Raw genomic sequence first — 19032 nt, 5'->3', positions numbered from 1 at the left:
TATGTTTTTCTCCCAAATTATTCTCGTTTGATATTGAGGCTTAAGTTTATTTAGCGAACTATATTGGAAATTTTAAGGTAGGGTTATAAAAAGGGCACTTTGTTCCGTGGATGTTTTTTTTACAAGAGAAATATTTGATCAAAATAAGGGGAAAGGTTTTTAAGCGAAAATAGATGTAAAATTTTAAATAGTTCAATGAGCAAGGAAAGTTGTGTGAGTGTACCACACCAGATTTTATTTCTATTGGGCAATACTATAGCCATCTAGTCTAAAAGACTAATGAGCTAATTTTTTCTATCCTAAAATACTACATGAAAAATTTAACAGTGAATTTCTCATAAGAAACTCTTTTGCTATTGATTAATTAATATGTTCACCTATCTACTGCACTATAGAAGCTACATTCAATCAATCACTGCTCAGCTCTTTCACTGGACACTACTTGAACAAGCACTACACTAGTTCAAACGGTTTCCTCCTTTTGAGCCACCTCACTACCCCCTCCACTGTCTAGCAGCTGGACCGCCTCGACGTTGTCATGTTGGTGGAGTCGCCCCGTGCCTCTCCGCATGCCTCTGAATATCGGTGGACACCAGGTCAACGTGGACACCAGGTCTCTATGAAGATCACTGTTCCTGACATACCAAGGAGCATCCACAATGTTCCTCAGCACCTTGTTTTGGAAACGTTGTATGACATTGATGTTGCTCTCTTTGGTACACTCCCAAAGTTGTATACTATACGTCCATACTGGCTTTAATAACTGTTTGTACAGAAGTACTTTGTTTCAGATTGAAAGGATGTAGTTTCTTCCGATCAGCCAATACAGCTTCTTATATTTGAGTCCAAGCTCTTCTCTCTTCTCCTTGACATGGGCCTTCCAGTGGCGAATCTTTGCGTCCAAGGTCATACCTAGATACTTGGCATCATTAGCAACTGGTTGCAACTGGCATATGGTACAACTTGGTTGTTGATAGTTATGGGCATGGTCCTTCTTATTGGTGAAATTGATGTGAATCGACTTTGCTTCATTTAATTTCATTCTCCACTTTCTAGTCCAATCTTGGATTTTGTTGATGGATCTCTGTAGTTTCTCTGTTGCAATATGAATATTACTGTCTACCGATAATATGGCTGTATCGTCCGCAAATGTTGCTGTAGTATTCTCATCAAGGCTGGGAATATCGCTGGTGTAGAGTAGATAAAGAACTGGTCCTAGAATACTGCTGCCTTGAGGAACTCCTGCTTTAATTTCTTTCAAATCAGAATATGAACTTTCATGCCTGACCCTAAAGTATCTGTCAGTCAGGTTTAGAGGAGAGGATTAGATGTTGACATTATAATTTAGAAGCCCGGGTTCTAATCCCGCCCCGGGTAAGATATTTTTTGTGGAAAACTGTTTCGAATGAGCACGTTAAGCAGTCGGTTCCTGCCTAAAAACAGTCGTTATGTCATGTCAGAGGAACTGAAATTGATCAGGTGCGACCTGAAAACTCTGACACCAGACCTGAGCCAGCTAGGTCACTCGATGATATTATTATCTCTAATTTATCAAAGACAGGTCGTCATTAAATTTCCCTAAATAGTTTGTTTTGTAATAACTACTGTTTTTGAAAATATTAACATGAACTATACCAACTAACACTTTCATGTGCCGAATTTACAGTTGATCAATCGACATGACAGGACGCCACTAAACGAAGTTTCATGCTTAAATACTTTGAACTGTGGAATATTATTGGAATAAATTACACATTTATGAAATAAATGAAAACAACCAAACTATTTTTCAGTTTTGATCCCTATAAATAGGCTACCCTATGGAGGAACTCATTTTGCGAAAGAATGTAACGTCTTATATTTAATAAATGATTTAACTATATTTTAAGTGAATTCTTTCCAGAATTAATAGAGCTATTGAAACGACAGTTTTCTGTTGATTTTAATCACAGCCAAGTTGCTACTTAATAATTTTTTGGTCATTTTACTCCAATATCTGAAAGTGCAAGTGTGCTATTCAAGAATAACTCCAGCCATCTACTCACTTCTGTTTCTTTTTCGATCGTTTCTTCTCTTTGTTGGCACAAGTATCGACTTGTGGCAGAATGGGTTCAGGCTCGGGATCGTCGGCTGACAGCAGAGTCTTTTCCATTTCGTTTTCGGCGACGGTCTCTCCAAACTCATGCTCCTCGGCAACAATGTCATTCTCGATGATCGCTGGGAAACGCTCTTCTGCCAAGTGCGCATCTTTGCCTGCACCGCTACCCTTCTTCAGCTCGTGCAACTGCTCCAATGTTATATTTGGATTTTCAGCTAGCAGTGAAACATCTTTGGCTTTCAGATTTTTCACTCTCGCTTTTGTCTCGCTATGACTTCCACTACTCAAGACTGAAAATTAAAAAAATATTACCTTTTTCAAAATATATCTCATTGTCATAAAATTGATTTTAAAATTTAAAATTAAAGTTTTAATCGTGAGGTTTTAGGAAGGAAAATTTAATGCAGTTCAAAGATAACATTTTCAGATGGACAAGTTCCCACAAAGATAGAAAGAGTGTACTCTTTTCCTTTGCATTAGGATGCCGCAAACGTTTTTGAGTGGGCTATTAATTACTTTCAATAGTTTCAACTAAACAAGCAAAAAGTACAAAACACGCAAATGCAATGTGCAGGTACTGTAAATAAATGCAAATTAGCTTGCATTCAAAAATTGATAAATTTTATTACGTCAATTCAAACTAAAGAGAGTTTAACAAAAAAATGTTAATTGGTACTTAATTGTTCCAATTTAAGCGTTGTATTTCCATTTTAAAAATACAGTGACCCAATAATAGAAGAAAATCGTAGCAGCAAATAAAATACCGAAAACAGATATCGACAATATCAATAATACTTTTATATAATTTTCAAATGATATAATTCCAATTTTTACCCTATATTTATACCAAGATGATAAGATATAAAAACAAATAGAAAAGATAACCAAGGAACTTGGAGATAGGATTACATTGATTTAAATTGTCATACTGTATTTATTGGAAAGATAAATACTAAAGATAATTTATATTATGCAAAGAATAGTAATTAATGCTTTTATTAGACAGCTTTTTCTTATCATTGAAAAGTTCGTTAACTCTCAATTGAGCAACAATGATAGATAATGAACATTTTTAAACAAGCATAATTAACTAATTTTTAAATTCCCAGGAAGTTCAAAACAGTTATTGGTTTCTATAAGCTGATAATGCAATCTTTCAAAAATGTTTCATAGTAGGTAATACAAACGTTCTACGTAAATTACAATGATATTTAAGATCTGGATAATAGGAAGGCTTAATTAACAAAATTATTATCGTTTGTAAGATACGTTAAAGAGTACCGGTACGCCTTCTCCAACTTTTCATTTAGTTTCATTTATTTGAGAATAAGTTGATATTAGAATTTTAGTGTTGCTCAAAGTAGGTCCAAACCAGTTGATAAGACCTTTTGGCATAGAATGTTCCATAGATAGGATCTATACCAATGGATTTAGGTTATATCAATACTGGTAACTTACTAGTGATATTCATTATTTACCAATAATCATTGATTTTTCATGTTGACTACTATAATGTATGATCTGGCCAACTGTTTTTAAATGAAAACTTTTAAATGCTTGCTTTGAATGAATAACGTACATACATGAGCTTCATTATTTCAATGAAATTGTTATAGATTTTATTACCAGAGTATACATTCTAGTAAAATAAATTACTCGTAATTTGGAATACTTCATAATCCTCGTCTCACACATATTCCGTGTGTTAATAGAAATGTATTCTATATTAAGTAATCCAAATTGGCTGCCAGGTCCACAAAATTATCAATTTGAACAATCAGAAAAAACGGCGAAGAACGATTACTGACAACTCGACAGCGAACGACTACTCACAGTTGTGTCAGAACTCTACTATGTTTGTAATCGTAGGTTATTGCAATATAATATTTTTGCAAAACAGATAGGTTGGATCTCAACCGAAGTCACTAGACGCGATTTGCTGGGTTGTACCAATCGTAAACAACTGCCTTGATTAATCTGTTCATAACTTAGAAATGTGCTTAATCTACACTGAAATTGAACTTGTCTGGGACAAACAAGGAAATCGCAAAATACCTTCAGGATTCATTCCTTGGAACATCAAACTTTCTCAGTTCAAACTAGTTTTGCAATTATTGAATAATTTCTTACCAACTAAGTTAAATATAAATATGAACATATTATTTATTTACAATAAAAATGAAAGAGCCCCAAAAATAATAAAACTATAAATTTGCTATAAACAACACAATCTGTTGGCTATGAATCTAGATGCTAGGTTACTTACCTTCAAGCAGTTCTGCATACTTCTTCTTTTGTTGTCTGAATCGTCTACGTTTATTCAATTCACTAGTGATCGATGCCAAGTTGTAGCTTGTGGAATGGTGTCTTACACTTTGTACCTGAATATTTATAGAATCTGAAAGTATAATGAGAATATTGAACAAATAAACTTTTGCAGCATATAGTATTGAGAGTAAGTTAGGTATAGAAATAGAATTCTACATGAATGTAAAAATTCCGATTTCAGATTCGAACAAAATTTTTTCAGTATAACTTCTAGCCCTGAAAGTTAGTACAAATTCAATAGACTATATTTTGGAATATCAATATCCTAAATTTCTACTGGCTAGACTAGGTTTTCTGAAATTTCTTTTATAGAGGATTAAGTTAGGTATTTTCTAGTCAATAACGAATAAATTTAATAGCGGAAATAATTAGATATACAGAGTGTTTCAGAAGTAGTGTCGAATATTTCAGGGTATTGTTCCTGGATGATAGGAGACTACAAATGTCCAAAACTCAGCGGTTATCCTTATAGCTGTCTTTTTTTTCACTTAGGAATTTTCATCTCAAGAACGAAGTGATGTATTGATCTGAAATTTGGCATGAATATTTATGCTATGCAGACTCAACTTTAAAAAATAAAAAAAAACTTTTCGATGTGAATTTTCAAAATGGCGGCCATTTTAAATTTTTGATTGTAAATTTCACGAAAACCGTGAAGATTGGTCAGAGAATGACAAGAGAAATTAATTATTTTTGTATTGCATGCATGACCACTTTTCACAATTTAAACATCAGTATTACATTTTTTATTCCAATTGTATTTGAGATAAAGCTTTAAAACTCGGTATAGCTCCATATGGCCCTGCAGCTGATTTTACAATGTTTTTCAGATGATCTTGTTTGTTCATGATCATGCATTAGTCCAGTCACTATACAGGGTGATTCTTAATTATGGTAAAATAATTTAATACGTGATAGTAGAGGTAAAAATAAGAAAATAAATCTTATAAACATATATCCATAAAAGCTTCATTAGCGAGCTATACAGGGTGAAAGTTTTCGCCCGGAATTCAGTTCCTCTGGTGAAATACACCGATGCTGAATTGTTTGGGGACTAGTTGTTGAAAAACTTATGCTGGATTCATCTGCCCAAATATGTTGGTTGTGGACGTTAACGATAGCTGTTCTTGTGAAGTGTGCCTCGTCGGTAAATAAAACGGTTGTTAAAAAGTTTGGTTTAACAAGTTTTACTAAAAACCATCGGCAAATACCAGCACGGGGAATACAGTCTCGTGGCAATAGAGTATGAACTTTCTGGAGGTGGTATGGATGTAATTGTTGCTCTTTTAGTATACTCCAAATAATAGATTGATTGACATTAAACTGCACTGACAATATTCTCTCGTGTTCTTTTCTGGATGTTCATAAATTTCATTAAGAGCTTGTTCTTCTAACTCAACAGTCATAGTAGATCGGGGTCTGCCTGCATAAATGTGCTCTTTGGATATCAAAGAACCTGTTTCAGACAGACGTTAATGAATAGTGGCAAAAAACCTTGAACTTGGTCATACTCGGTTAGGAAAGTTCTCTTGATACAAACGTCTTGCTTCAGTACTATTACAGTAGTGTCCCATTCCATACATTAAATGCATGTCAGCTAATTCGGAGTATAAATAATGTCTAGAATTACCTGCCATTTTTTAAAAAGTTAACACTTAACACAGAAGCAAAGTGAAATGGTAACAAATAACTGGTTAATAGATTAAAAACACAGTGCGGTTACAGTACGCCTAACTTACAGTTTGTTGTTTTGTTCAACAGTGAGCTAAAATATTTCTGAAAATAATTTTCAGCTGATAATTTCTTTTAAATATTTTCTTATTCAAAACAAAATAAATCAGCTGTTTTGGAACAGCTGTTATTGAAATCCATGTTTTATTTGCAATCAGTTACAACCTATGAGTTATTAGTTCTCTCATCATAAAACAGCAAATTTTTGTGGTGTAATGTACTACATAAGAATACATTTTATCCAACTTTTATTAAAATTTAGTTTACACTGCTTACATAATTCTTTTCAGAATTAAATTCTCTACAATTTGTATTAGTCCCCAAACAATTCAGCATCGGTGTATTTCACCAGAGGAACTGAATTCCGGGCGAAATCTTTCATCATGCATAGCTCGCTAATGAAGCGTTTATGTATGTATGTTTATTAGAACCTTTTTTCTTATTTTTACCTCTACTATCACGTATTAAAAATTATTTTACCATAATTATGAATCACCCTGTATACATTGGTGCAAGCAATTTATATTGTAGTTCTGATTTTTTAATATATTATTTGGGTACATAAGAAAAGTCCAGAACCAATTTCTTCATGCAAAATTTCCTTGTGCTAGATACAGAGTGGCCCAAAAACCTCGTATTTTCGGCTCATTTTCCAGTTTTCAGCTATTTCTGCCAAATATCGTAATCGGACAGAAAAATTTGCTCTCGCCTTTTTCTAGATTATAAAATTTTGAATAGAATGAGATCATTGGGAACTCTCTATCTTCAATGAGAACTGAGTTATGATTTTTCAAAAATGAGTGAAATTTGAAGAAAAAAATCAATTTTGATTAATTTTAGTTTTTGATCAACAATATCTTCCGATTGTTACCATTTGGATGTATAATTCAATATCCCTCTGGGCGTATTTTTGTGCTCTACATTCTGAGATCAGGTAGAGCGCTCTATCTCATATAGATTTCCAGGTACACCTGACAACAATGCTCCTTGTATTGTGAAAAACACCTAATTTTCAGCTTCAACCATCATCACCAACTACATTCTCCTCACATTGATATTTCGCACAATGAAATAAGTTCATGAGATTATGTTCTATGAGAATCACCCGTTAGATGCACTTCATTTCAGTATTTCCTAGTGGAGAGGCGCGCTTAAGGACACCTCAAGGATCAAAATTTCAAGCACTTATAACTTTTGAAACAATGCTCAGATTTAATCGTACTACACTTCATTCTTCTCGGCTCGTCAAGGCGATCCAAAATCATGCATCATAAATCAAATTCGGTCGAAAAATGGAAAATTTATTGAGTGTACTCAAGCCCATATTCCAATACACAAAAATGGCCAATTTCTATATTCAAAGCAATGTATCTCTGTAACCCCTTATTATAAAAATCATTATTTGATCTTGAATTGTACAATAGAATTTTCTCTTTCATGTGCTGTAAACGATTCATGAAAAAATAAGTTTATAAAGTGAGATTTGATTGTTGAAAAAAATCCGGAAATTGTCAATATTTTTCTCATATTGACGGTTTTGGCAGTTATATGATAGGGAAAAATGAATCAATATGGATTTTAGGCAACTGAACTCATAGAGGATGAATTTATCTACAATTTGGAATCAAATTGCCGGCGAGCTACCACTGTTATCTCAGTTATTATTGAAGATATCAACTAATTTTTTTTATAAATAAAAAAGGAGGAAAAAATAAAGCACGCTATCCTATTTTGATATAATTTAATTCAATTTTAATATTAGAAATAGCTGTTCGAAAGTAACATTATTTTGAAGAAACGACGCTTCTAAATTATATTGATTTCTTCAAATCTTATTATCATTGCAATTTACGTTAATTTAATTATTATTTTAATGAAATAATGCAAAATAGAGTCGGCTATCAGCTGCCGAAGTAAACGGTTGGATTGTTGTCGAACTCTCTTATCTCGTTTAACCTCGAAATTGTGTCGACTGTGTTCGAACTTGTGAAGTGTCTAATTTATTTTCGCTTGATTAAATGAGCAATACAGTTGACAAGTATTTCGAATCTACGAGTGGAAGGCGAGAAGGTAAGAGACCGTTGAGTTCACCAGACGAAAGTAGAAAGCAGCAACCTAAAAAACTACAACTGCAATGACTGGTGATTCGTCTACGGGAGCAGATTCTCAGAATATCGAGAAAATTTTGAGTAGGTTATTAGATCAAAAACTGAAGATGGTAGCTTCCAAGAGTGATATCGATGATCTGAAGATGAGTATAGGAAATATGTGCGTGGAAAATGAAAAACTAAATCATGAGCTTCAAGTTATAAGGGACGAGAACTTTCAACTTAAGAGTAGGCTCATAAATTAGGAAGACAGATCTAGAAGAAATAATCTGATTTTCAAAGGGTTGAAGTATGGTAGGGAAGATGACTGTAGAGAAGTTATAAAGAGTTTTTGTGCCGACGTCTTGAAATGTGGAAAGCAAATTAATATAAATCGAGCGCATCCTTTAGGATCAAGAGGAGTAGGGGCGCCGATTATCGCTCACCTTCCAGCTGATGGTGACCTCGAGGGCATTCTAAAAAATACTAAAAGACTCAAAAACACACCGTTTATAGTGCATCGAGACTTCAGCCATGAAACGAGAAAGAAACGTGCGGTGTTACTAGCTTTGAGAAGAGAAATCATTCGGGCGGTTGGTGCTGATACGAACATTCATCTGAACGTGGATCGATTGTATGTGGAAAAACAAGTTTTCACGTATTCAGGAAAAGATGGACTGAAAGCGGGAAGTCTAGATGGTATAGGAAAGCTGAGGGAAATGTTTCGCGTGGATTTAAAAGACAGTTTCCAGAACATCATAGCATGAGATCGGAACAAGGCAAACGCGGATGAAGTAGCCGACGAGAATGAGGACGAACATGTGGCTGGATAAGGAAGTGATTGATGTCTGTCACGAGTCGAGTATAATTAGTGTAAATAGTTCTTCTGTAAATACCAATTGTCAGGATATAAAAGTTCTTGGGTATAACGTAGCTGGAATAAAAGGTAACATGAAGGATCTAAATTTCATTAATTTCATCAAATCGTATGAAGTATTCTGTGTATGTGAAACGTTTTTAGAACAGGCCGATAATATTTTATTTGAAAGAGATTTTCAGGAGTTTGATTTGCGTTTTGTTGCTGCAGTAAGAAGTAGTTTATTTGGAAGGGCAAGTGGGGGTTTGATTTATGGGTATAATAAAAGAAAGTTGAAGGGAAAAGCTGGGTTTAAAGTATTTAATGATTTCGAAGGTTTAGAAATTGATTTCCCTAACACAAGTGCCGTTATAATACCAGTCTGAATTGTGCTGAGGATAGGTGGGATGGGGACTTATTAAATTTGTGGCAAAGATTAGAGATTTTAGAAAATAATTATAACAGTAGAAATATTATTTTATTGGGATATTTTAATTGTAGAGTAGGAAATAGCCAGGTCATACCGGAGGAATTATTAGATCCAGAATTTAGAGTTAAATGGGATCGAAGATCGAAAGACATGGTATTGAATCGTAGAGGTAAAATAATTTTGGACCTCTGTGAGAGATATGATCTAGTAATATTAAATGGGAGAACAACGAGTGATGAATTGGGAGAATTTACGTTCATTAGAGGTTAAGGTGCTTCTAGCGTTCTAGAGGATAGATTTGTGTTGTGTGTCTAGAGGTTTGCTCAAGGATATAAATGATTTTAAGGTGAAGCAAGAAATATTTTCTGATCATTTCCCCGTTGAAGTAGCAGTAAAAGTAAGTGAATTGCGAGTAAATGAAGATTATCTGTTGCCGCTGCCGAGGTATGGTTGGAAAGGAAATGTAGAGCGACAGTATCAGGAGCGTGTAAGAAATCAATTAAACGAATCAGATTTGGATGATGTTACTGATGTTGAACGCGCCACGAATAGCATTCTTGCAATAATCAAGGAGAGTATGAATAGACAGCGAGTGAATAATAGAGTACCGGTAAATGGAAAATTTGAACAGGTGTGGTTTGACTGGGAGTGTGAAAGAGAGAGAACTGAGGTGCTTCAAAATGTTGAATTTATTCAGGAGAAGCAATTCTGAGGTCACTAGGCTTACTTATACAGATTTGAAATATAACTATAAAATATTGTGCAAGAATAAAAAGAAAAAATATTATCACGATGCGGCAGTAAAATTGGCTAACGTAAGAGATTCTAAAAACTTTTGGGAGACGGTGAGGTTATTTAAATCATCAAGAAGATTAACAAGTAATGCTATAACATCGGAACAGTGGAATAGATTTTTTGAGCGACAGTTTACAGCAGAGGCTCTGGGAGTTATTGATGTACTGGTGGGCCCTGTCAATAGGAGTGAAATTCTGGATACGACTATAGGAAAGGATGAGTTAAAAGAAGCGCTCCGCAGATGTAAGGATGGGAAAGCACCGGGCACAGATGGAATACCGATAGAATTTTTTAAGAAAGCCCCCGATGAATTATTGAATACTGTTCTGTTGCTATTTAATCACATAATTAAGAGCGCAGACATACCTAGTTGTTTTAGTGAATCAGTAATTTTCCCTATATTCAAAAAATGTGATTTATCGGATGTAGAGAACTATAGAGGGATATCTTTTGGAAACTCTATTGCAAAATTGTACAGTGGCATTGTAAAACCTGCGAAGCAAGGTTAGGCGAGCTTCGTAGAATTGGTGCCGACCATATTCTGGCGCTATCAATTGAGGTATGTCAATTGAATGTAAAAATTGATTCGTTGAAGGATTCTCTCCTTACGAAAGTAGAAAATTTATTGGACAAAAAACTTAATAATATGCCTGTGCATTCGCAACGTGTTGAAAGATGCATGAACGGGCCTGTCGAACAGCAAAACAGCCAGCACCATCAGCAACAACAAGTCAACAACAACCTAAATTATTGCAGGTTATGTCATCAACATCAAATCGTAGAAGATCAATGGTCAAGATCGATATTGTTGACAATGAATTATCGATGACGGGTGCTAGTAGACTTGTCATCGATTTACACAAACAATCGAACTCTGACGTTGGCGGGAGTGTTTTGAATCTAAACTCTCATCTAAAGGTGCGTACAGACTTTCGCTCTGCTCTGCAACCGAATGTCATTCCAGCAGAGCGATTGATGATCGACCGGGGAGCAACAGTGGTTCGACCGGGGAACGCGAGAAGATCTAACATCTTCCGTAACGTTCATGATGGGTGCGCGGGCGGAGCGACTGTGGTATGATGGAGGAACGAGGGCGGTACGAAGGCGGAGTGTGCTCGGTGCGGGTTGGAAGTGCGTATATGTGTACGCAGCTATACAAAACAATCGACGAGTGTTTCTGAGAACCTTGATAAAAGTTATTCCTTATCCACCCCGCCCTTAGATTCGTCTGACAATCCAGTAAAAAATAATGCTGGAGATCCCATTGACAACAACTGGTCTACAGTGGTTAGGAAGAAAGGACGCAAACTTAGAAAAGAAAATCTGCAACTGCCGAAAGAAACTGCATTGAACACTAAAATTTCTGTTACTCCGAAATCAACTGGTAATGCTAATACCAGGAAAAACAAGAACTTTATTACTGGTAGTTTGATTGGTGTAGAGAATCTATCGATTAGGGACCACAACAAATTCTTTCAGAATTTCTTAAGAATCAAAGAATTAGTAATTCTACTGTTGAGAAACTTGTCTCGAATCACCCAGATTCTTATGCTTCATTCAAGGTGGGTGTTCTGGATAGTGAGTTTGATATTGTGTATAAGGCAGATTTCTGGCCAAAAAATACTTATGTAGCAAAATACTTTACAAGAAAGCAAAGTAGCAATAACAGCAATTTAAACTTGAAGGCTTTACAAAAAGGGGAAAATACTTAGCTTCTGGATCCAATAATTTTCTTGAGACTCAGTATAGTTCTGAATCTGGGCCTAACGGTGTTAAAGTTTCTGACCCGGGTTTCAATGTCCTGTTTAGCAATGTTCAGTGTCTTAATTTAGCTAAAAGACTAGATATTGAATTGGCAATTTGTAAGGAGAGTTATAAAGTATTATGCCTTGTTGAGCACTGGCTATGTGAGGACCAGCTGAAGATGGTATTCTTCGAAGATTATCTACTAGTTAGCTCTTTTAGTCGAACCACACATAAACATGGAGGAGTTGCAATCTTTGTGTCAAAGGATTTACTGGACCATAACAAAGCAAAACACTTTAACCTGGATATTTATCACCACTGTAAGGAGCTTCATTTTGAATTGGCTTGTGTCACTTTGCTGGAGCCCAAGCTAACAATTATAAGTGTATACCGTTCACCCAATGGTGACCCAAATTACTTCCTGGAACATCTGGAATTTGTCATTCTCTACATCTTCAATAGAATGTCCAACCACAACATTGTTTTGGGCGGGGATTTCAATTTCAATTTCCTTGATGCTTCAGCTACTAATACAATCAGCTTTGTCAATCTAATGAGGTCATTGAACCTGTACTGCACTGTGAGTGAGCCTACTAGGATGGATGCATGTCTGGACAATGTGGTGACCAACTTACCAGAGAGTTTGTACAGTGTTTCTATAAAAAATTATGCTTTGAGTGACCATGAAGCTATATGTCTGACACCTATTCTGACATCTCCAGTAGTTCCCCTAAGAGGGTACTTGTGCGTCCAGTTACTGAAAGTCAGATAAACTATTTCAAACATCTGCTGTATCTGGTGGATTGGAACGAAATTATGACACCGGGTCTTCCAGAAGATAGCTTTAATAAATTCTTCAGCCACTTCAAGTACCTGTTTGACAGTGTCTTTCCAGAAAGGCTACAGACTGCAAAAAAGTGGACCAAGAACAGGACAAGGCCGCATTGGATGAGTCAAGAATTAACTGTCCTCAAGAATTGGGTCATTCTTGCTTATGAGCACCACAAGAATCTAAGGACAGCTGATTCTAAACAGTTATATATGTCACTGGAAAAGGAGAAACTCTTGAGAGCCGAAAAAGAAATGAATGCCCAGCAGATAAACTCCTCGCAAAATAAGTGCTCTGCAGCATGGAAGGTGATCAAGAGAGAAATGAGTTCTCAGCAGAGGACCACACGTATAGAGCCTGATATCTTCAATTCCTTCTTTGTGGATTCAGTTGCTACAGTTCGTGCTTCTATTGACACCCCTTATATTTCGGCCATGTAGTTCCTAAATGCTATGCCCAGGCCAGAAACCAAATTTGTGCTCTGCCCAGTATCTTGTGAAGAAGTGTTGGATGTTGTGAGTAAGCTGAAAAATTCTGAAAGTAAGGACTTCTGTGATTTGTCAGTGAATCTCATAAAAAGAGTCATCATTCCTATCCATGTACCTCTAACTTTCTGCTTGAACTCATGCATTGTGGAGGGTGTTTTTCCTGCTCTACTAAAGATTGCTAAGACTGTACCCATTTACAAGAAGGGTTCAACTGATCTACCGGGTAACTTCAGGCCTATTGCAATCTTACCTGTGTTCTCCAAAATCTTTGAGAAGAAACAGTTATGCTTGTATTTTGAGAGTGCTGGACTGTTGGTGGATGCTCAGTACGGGTTTAGGGCTGGAAGAACAACAACCCAGGCAGTGGAAAGTCTTTTGAAGGTCGTGCTTGAGAGCTTTGAGAGCAGGGGTTTCACAGGTTTGACATTGTGTGATTTGAGCCGTGCTTTTGACACAGTGGACCACCAGATTCTGCTGTCCAAGTTGGAGTTTTATGGGGTCACTGATGTCTCATTAGGACTCCTGAAATCTTACCTATCAGGTCGTCGCCAGGTGGTCCAGGTGAATGGTAGGGTTTCTGCAATGAAGGTTATTCCACATGGGGTCCCACAAGGGTCCATACTCAGCCCCCTGCTCTTCATAATAATGACAAATGATCTACCTTGTGCACTAGGTAATAGGTTGGCAGCCTATGCAGATGATAACACCATTTTTGATGTTAGCAGCTCTTCAACAGATCTGATGAGTGAGTCGGAGAGGATGAGTGAGTCCTTTGATGCTGCATCGGTGTGGTTCAAGTCAAACTTCCTCAAGCTAAATGAGGAGAAAACCCAAAGAATAATTTTCAGTTTGAGGAATATTGTGGATCAGGAGAGAAGTGTACAACTTCTTGGTTTTCACCTTGATCCAAAATTAACCTGGAACCCCACATTAAAGTCATCTGCAAGAAACTATCACGGGTGATTTTCTTATTAAGGCAGCTTATGCTCAGTGTGCCAAAGGACTATGTCAAGACAGCCTAATTCTCATTCTTCCAAGGAATCATGTTGTATGGCCTTGAACATTGGGGTGCAGCTAGTGAAGTAATAGAATTCTTCTGCTTCAAAAGAAGGCCATACGAATTATTACTGGCTCAGGAATTATTGACCACTGTCGTCCTCTCTTCTGTGCCGAATCCATCATGACAGTGATATGCCTCTACATTTTCGTATCACTGAAAAAATTCAAGATTTCTGTGGAGAGTATGCGACTGCGTAGTGAAATCCACAACTTTGACACCAGGGGCAGGTACCAGGTCGACATTCCATTCACAAGGCTGAGCAGAGTGAGGAATAGCCCTAGCAACCTAAATGCCAGACTTTTCAACAGGCTTCCGGCAGCAGCTAGGTCTCTACCAACCAAGGAGTTTCTCCGGGGCACTTATAATTTTCTGATACAAACTCCTATGTATGAAATGAATGAGTTTTTCAGTGTTCCTGAAAGGACTATCAATGTGTTTTACAAAAGTACCTGAATCTTACTGTGATATTTCTGTATTTTGATAGACTGAACTCTATATTTATTAAAAACCAATTTTAGTACCTTGTAAACTTTGACGAATTGCTGTATTTGATGGCTTAAAGGCAATAAAATCATTTATCATTTATCACTTACAAGGTAAAAGGAAATGTTAGGTTAGGTTTTTGCTATTAAATGGCATTATGTTAATATTAATCAAAATGACCAACCACTGTGATTAGTATCCGTGATAACAAAGAACTTTATTTTCAATGAAGCACCTTCGCAATACGATGCTGCAGGCCTATAATGTCAAGATGGTTTTATCAGATTGTTGCAATGATTGTAACTTCAATCTTCTAAATCATTATTATAATAAAGGAAATTAATTTCTTCATGGAATCATAGCATTCAATATCGCATGAATTATACAGTATTGATGTATTAATACTATTCAAAAGTTTTTCGAGTGAAAGAATTGGAATTGAAATTATTGAAAGCCGCCGTTACTAAAGGTTAGTTTTGAAACAGCTATTTATAATATTAAAATTGAATCAAAATAGGCTAGCGCGCTTTATTCTTCTTCCTCTTTCATAAAAAAATGAGTGGATATATCATCAATAATAGCGGAGATAAAAGGGGTAGCTCACCGGCTAGACTTTTGCCTCATTTTTAGCCAGCCAGAGGCTCACTTTCTTCAGATATTGAACACAAAATTTGTGTTTATCATGATACGTATCTTTATTTAATAAAGATAAGTTGAAATACTTGCACATGGGATGAATAACACACTATGCCTTACATAAAAAAGTTGAAAAGTATATAATTGGATGCTTTTTAAGGTTAATATTTAGAAAAGTTCAATGAATAGCACTCAGTTTTATTATAGAGTAGGAAAGTGAATAATGAAATAGAAAAACACGTCTCTAAAGCATATAAAAATAAACAAAGCTTTAAACTTACCTAAGACAGTGGAAAACACTTTTGAGGTTATACATTTGCAGAGTGTGCATGACCTCAAAAATGAGGTACTATAAGTCTTTGGAACAAAGTTATGACAGTAGTATCTAAAACTTCGTAATCTTGAAATATTGTACATTATTTATTACAGATCAGATTCCACTTACTTACTAAGAGTAACATTTGATAAATAATTAATAAATTAATCATGAACAGAGACTCCACTCTAATCTTTAAAAACACAAAAAGCAAAGCATGCTAGGGAAGGATGGGTATCGATTAATCGAACCAATCAATGTTTTTGTAGTGTAATCGATTATATTTTAATCGATGTCGGATAGGTTCGATTAATCGTAGCATCGATTATTCCATACCGATTTTTCATATGATTTTTCATTTTAAATTTTGATTTAAATATAGGTCTAAAATATCAAATTTACTCTGAATTCTCTATTTATTGGGAAATCAAATTCTTTAATAAATTATGGGAAAGAATCAGAAAATTCAAGTGAGAAAGATGTTCATTAAGTTAAAGCCTTGTACACACATCCGTACAGATTCGCGCGAACAATCGTATGTACACATGCCTCAACATTCACTGTACGTCCTTGTGGACGCGATCCACATATGCCTCGGCATTCAAAAAGCTATCTGATTTGCAGACGACACGAAGACATGGTATCCAACACAACAGAAATAAAGCTGGAAGAGCCATACGAACCAACTGAAAAAGAATTTGAAACAGTGGGCTTAAATATTCAAACAAAGAAGACAAACCCTGATTTTGATTGGAACCTATAGATCACCTGACCCAGGTAATATAAAGGAATTCCTCACTAAACTTGGAGGCCTGTTGCATAATTTCTCAGCAAAGCATCACAAAATAGTGATCCTGGGTGACACAAACATTGACACTCACAAGACATCTGAGCAGAACTTCAAAGACCTAAAAAATATGTTGACTCGAAATGGCTGCCAAATCCATTATATGCCTCCTATCAGAGTGACTCCAAACTCAGCCACAATCCTTGATGGATGTTATCATAACCTGTCACTTTCAGATGTCGATGTCGAAGCCACAGTCTACCCGAGCCATTTCTCAGACCACCATGCTGTTTTGTGCAATATAAAATACAAATACAACCCAGAACTGCCGACATACAGGTATGCAAGAAGCTATTCAAAAGGAAACATTCAAGAGTTAAAATCAAAATTACAGGATTCCAACTGGTCACCAGTGATTGAGACGCACGCTGTCGATGAAAAATACAATATTTTTGCCACAAAAATGCGACAGAAAATGGATGAAACAATGCCAAGAGGACCAAGGAAGATCACTACAGCAAAGGGGTACAAGTTCTGGGAGGAAAAAACTACTCTTCTGAAACACAGAATGCAACTAGCTAGAGAGAAATCCATCTCAATTGCATCAGAGGACCATAGGCAGCAATACAAAGAACTAAAAAATCTATATGACCATGATGTGAAACACAAAAAAAGATACATGTCAAGAGTAGGATCATGGAATCAGACAACAGAACCAAGACCCTATGGAAAATGATCAATGATGAACGGAACAGAAGTAATCTTAACAGGCAGGAAAACCTCTGTTTGGAAATAGAGGGCCAGAAGATCACTGATCCTTTTCTCACTAGCAACATCCTAAATGAAGCCTTTACACAGCCAGCAACAACAACAGGATTTGACCCTCCTCTAAGACGTATGGCCAAGCTGACAGGCATCAAAGCATTGAGTGAATTTCAGATGATAAATACAGCACAACTCCACCATCTCATAGACAAACTAAAATCGAACAACTCTGCTGGGCATGATGACATCACTGGAAAAATATTCAAAAGTTCCAAAGAAGAACTAACAAAGCCTCTACTGGAAATAGTAAATTCTTCCCTAAAGCAAGCTGTATTCCCACAGGCTCTTAAGATCTCTAAGATTTTTCCAAAATTCAAAGGAGGAGATAAAATGGATCACAAGAACTATAGGCCCATAGCAAACCTACCTATAACCTCAAAAATTATCAAACGAGCAGTATATGACCAGCTTATCCTGCATCTGGAGAGCAAGAAACTCATAAAAGCACAACAGCATGGATTTAGAAAACGTCTAGGCACTACAACTGCAATATCTGAATCGTGTGACAATATAAACCAACTTTGGGAGGAGAAAAATACTGTTATGGGACTGTTTATAGATCTTCAAAAGGCCTTCGACACACTAGACTGGAACATCCTAACTCTGAAATTGAGAGAATTGAAAATAGAGGGAAGAGCATTGGAGTGGATAGAGGACTACCTCACCAACAGAAAGCAGTATGTGGAAATAGTGCAGCACAAGAAAACTGCTCTTATAAACTACAAATCCTCACTCAGAGCAGTGTCCCAGGGTGTGCCCCAGGGATCCATCCTTGGGCCACTGCTGTTCCTTGTCTACATCAATGACTTTCCCAAGGAAATTGACAACAGAAACAGCTGCATATTGTTTGCCGATGATACCACTATCTTGATACCATCGCAGAAGCTTCAAGACCCACAAAAAATTGTTGAGACAGCACTGGAAGAGGCCACAGATACATGCAATAGACTGAAGTTGACCATTAATAGGAAGAAGACAGTCCACATCAGATTCGCTCCAGTCAGAAGCAACCCGGATGAGAGACAAACAAATGATGACTCAATGCTGACAGACTGTACAAGATTCCTGGGGATAACAATTGACTGTCACTTAATATGGAGAAAACATATAGAGCTGTTATGCAAGAGGTTAGCATCTGCCGTGTATGTTATACGAAGAATCAGAAACATATCAGAGAAAAGTACATCATTCATAGCATAACACTCACTCTTTGCCTCACATTTAAGGTACGGTATTGTTGCCTGGGGATCGGCATCCCAGACACACCTTGACAGAGTCCTGAGAATACAAAAGTGGGCCTTGAGGACGATATTGGAGAAAAACATGATGGAGCACTGTAAACCATTATTTGTGGAGAGTAAAATACTCACAGTAGTCTCATTGTACCTGCTCGAAACAATAAATCTGGTTAAGAGGAAAGGCCTTACCACAAGACAGGAAAAACACTGCTATGACCTTCGAAACAACAAGAATCTTGACTTGCCACAACATAGACTGAAGAAATACAGCTGCTCACCAACATATGCAGGATCATACT

The 19032-nt window shown here is 36.3% G+C and overlaps 1 protein-coding gene across 1 annotated transcript in view; it reads right to left on the bottom strand.

Annotated features, from left to right (window-relative positions):
* LOC111056127 (DNA-directed RNA polymerase, mitochondrial) overlaps window positions 1-16142 on the bottom strand; it is a 43142-nt gene extending 27000 nt beyond the window's left edge. Inside the window, exons 1-3 of the mRNA XM_039440116.1 lie at window positions 15849-16142; window positions 4365-4496; window positions 2046-2388 (exon numbers count right to left, since the gene is read on the bottom strand). Coding sequence (XP_039296050.1) covers window positions 2046-2388; window positions 4365-4496; window positions 15849-15984 — 611 coding nt within the window. The 5' untranslated portion in view covers window positions 15985-16142. The remainder of the gene's footprint in view (window positions 1-2045; window positions 2389-4364; window positions 4497-15848) is intronic.
* Between the last annotated feature and the right edge of the window lie 2890 nt (window positions 16143-19032).

The sequence above is a fragment of the Nilaparvata lugens genome, chromosome 1, assembly GCF_014356525.2.
Source record: "Nilaparvata lugens isolate BPH chromosome 1, ASM1435652v1, whole genome shotgun sequence".
Lineage (NCBI taxonomy): Eukaryota > Metazoa > Arthropoda > Insecta > Hemiptera > Delphacidae > Nilaparvata > Nilaparvata lugens.
The sequence above is the reverse complement of the archived record's forward strand: the minus strand, read 5'-3'. Positions and strand labels throughout refer to the sequence as shown.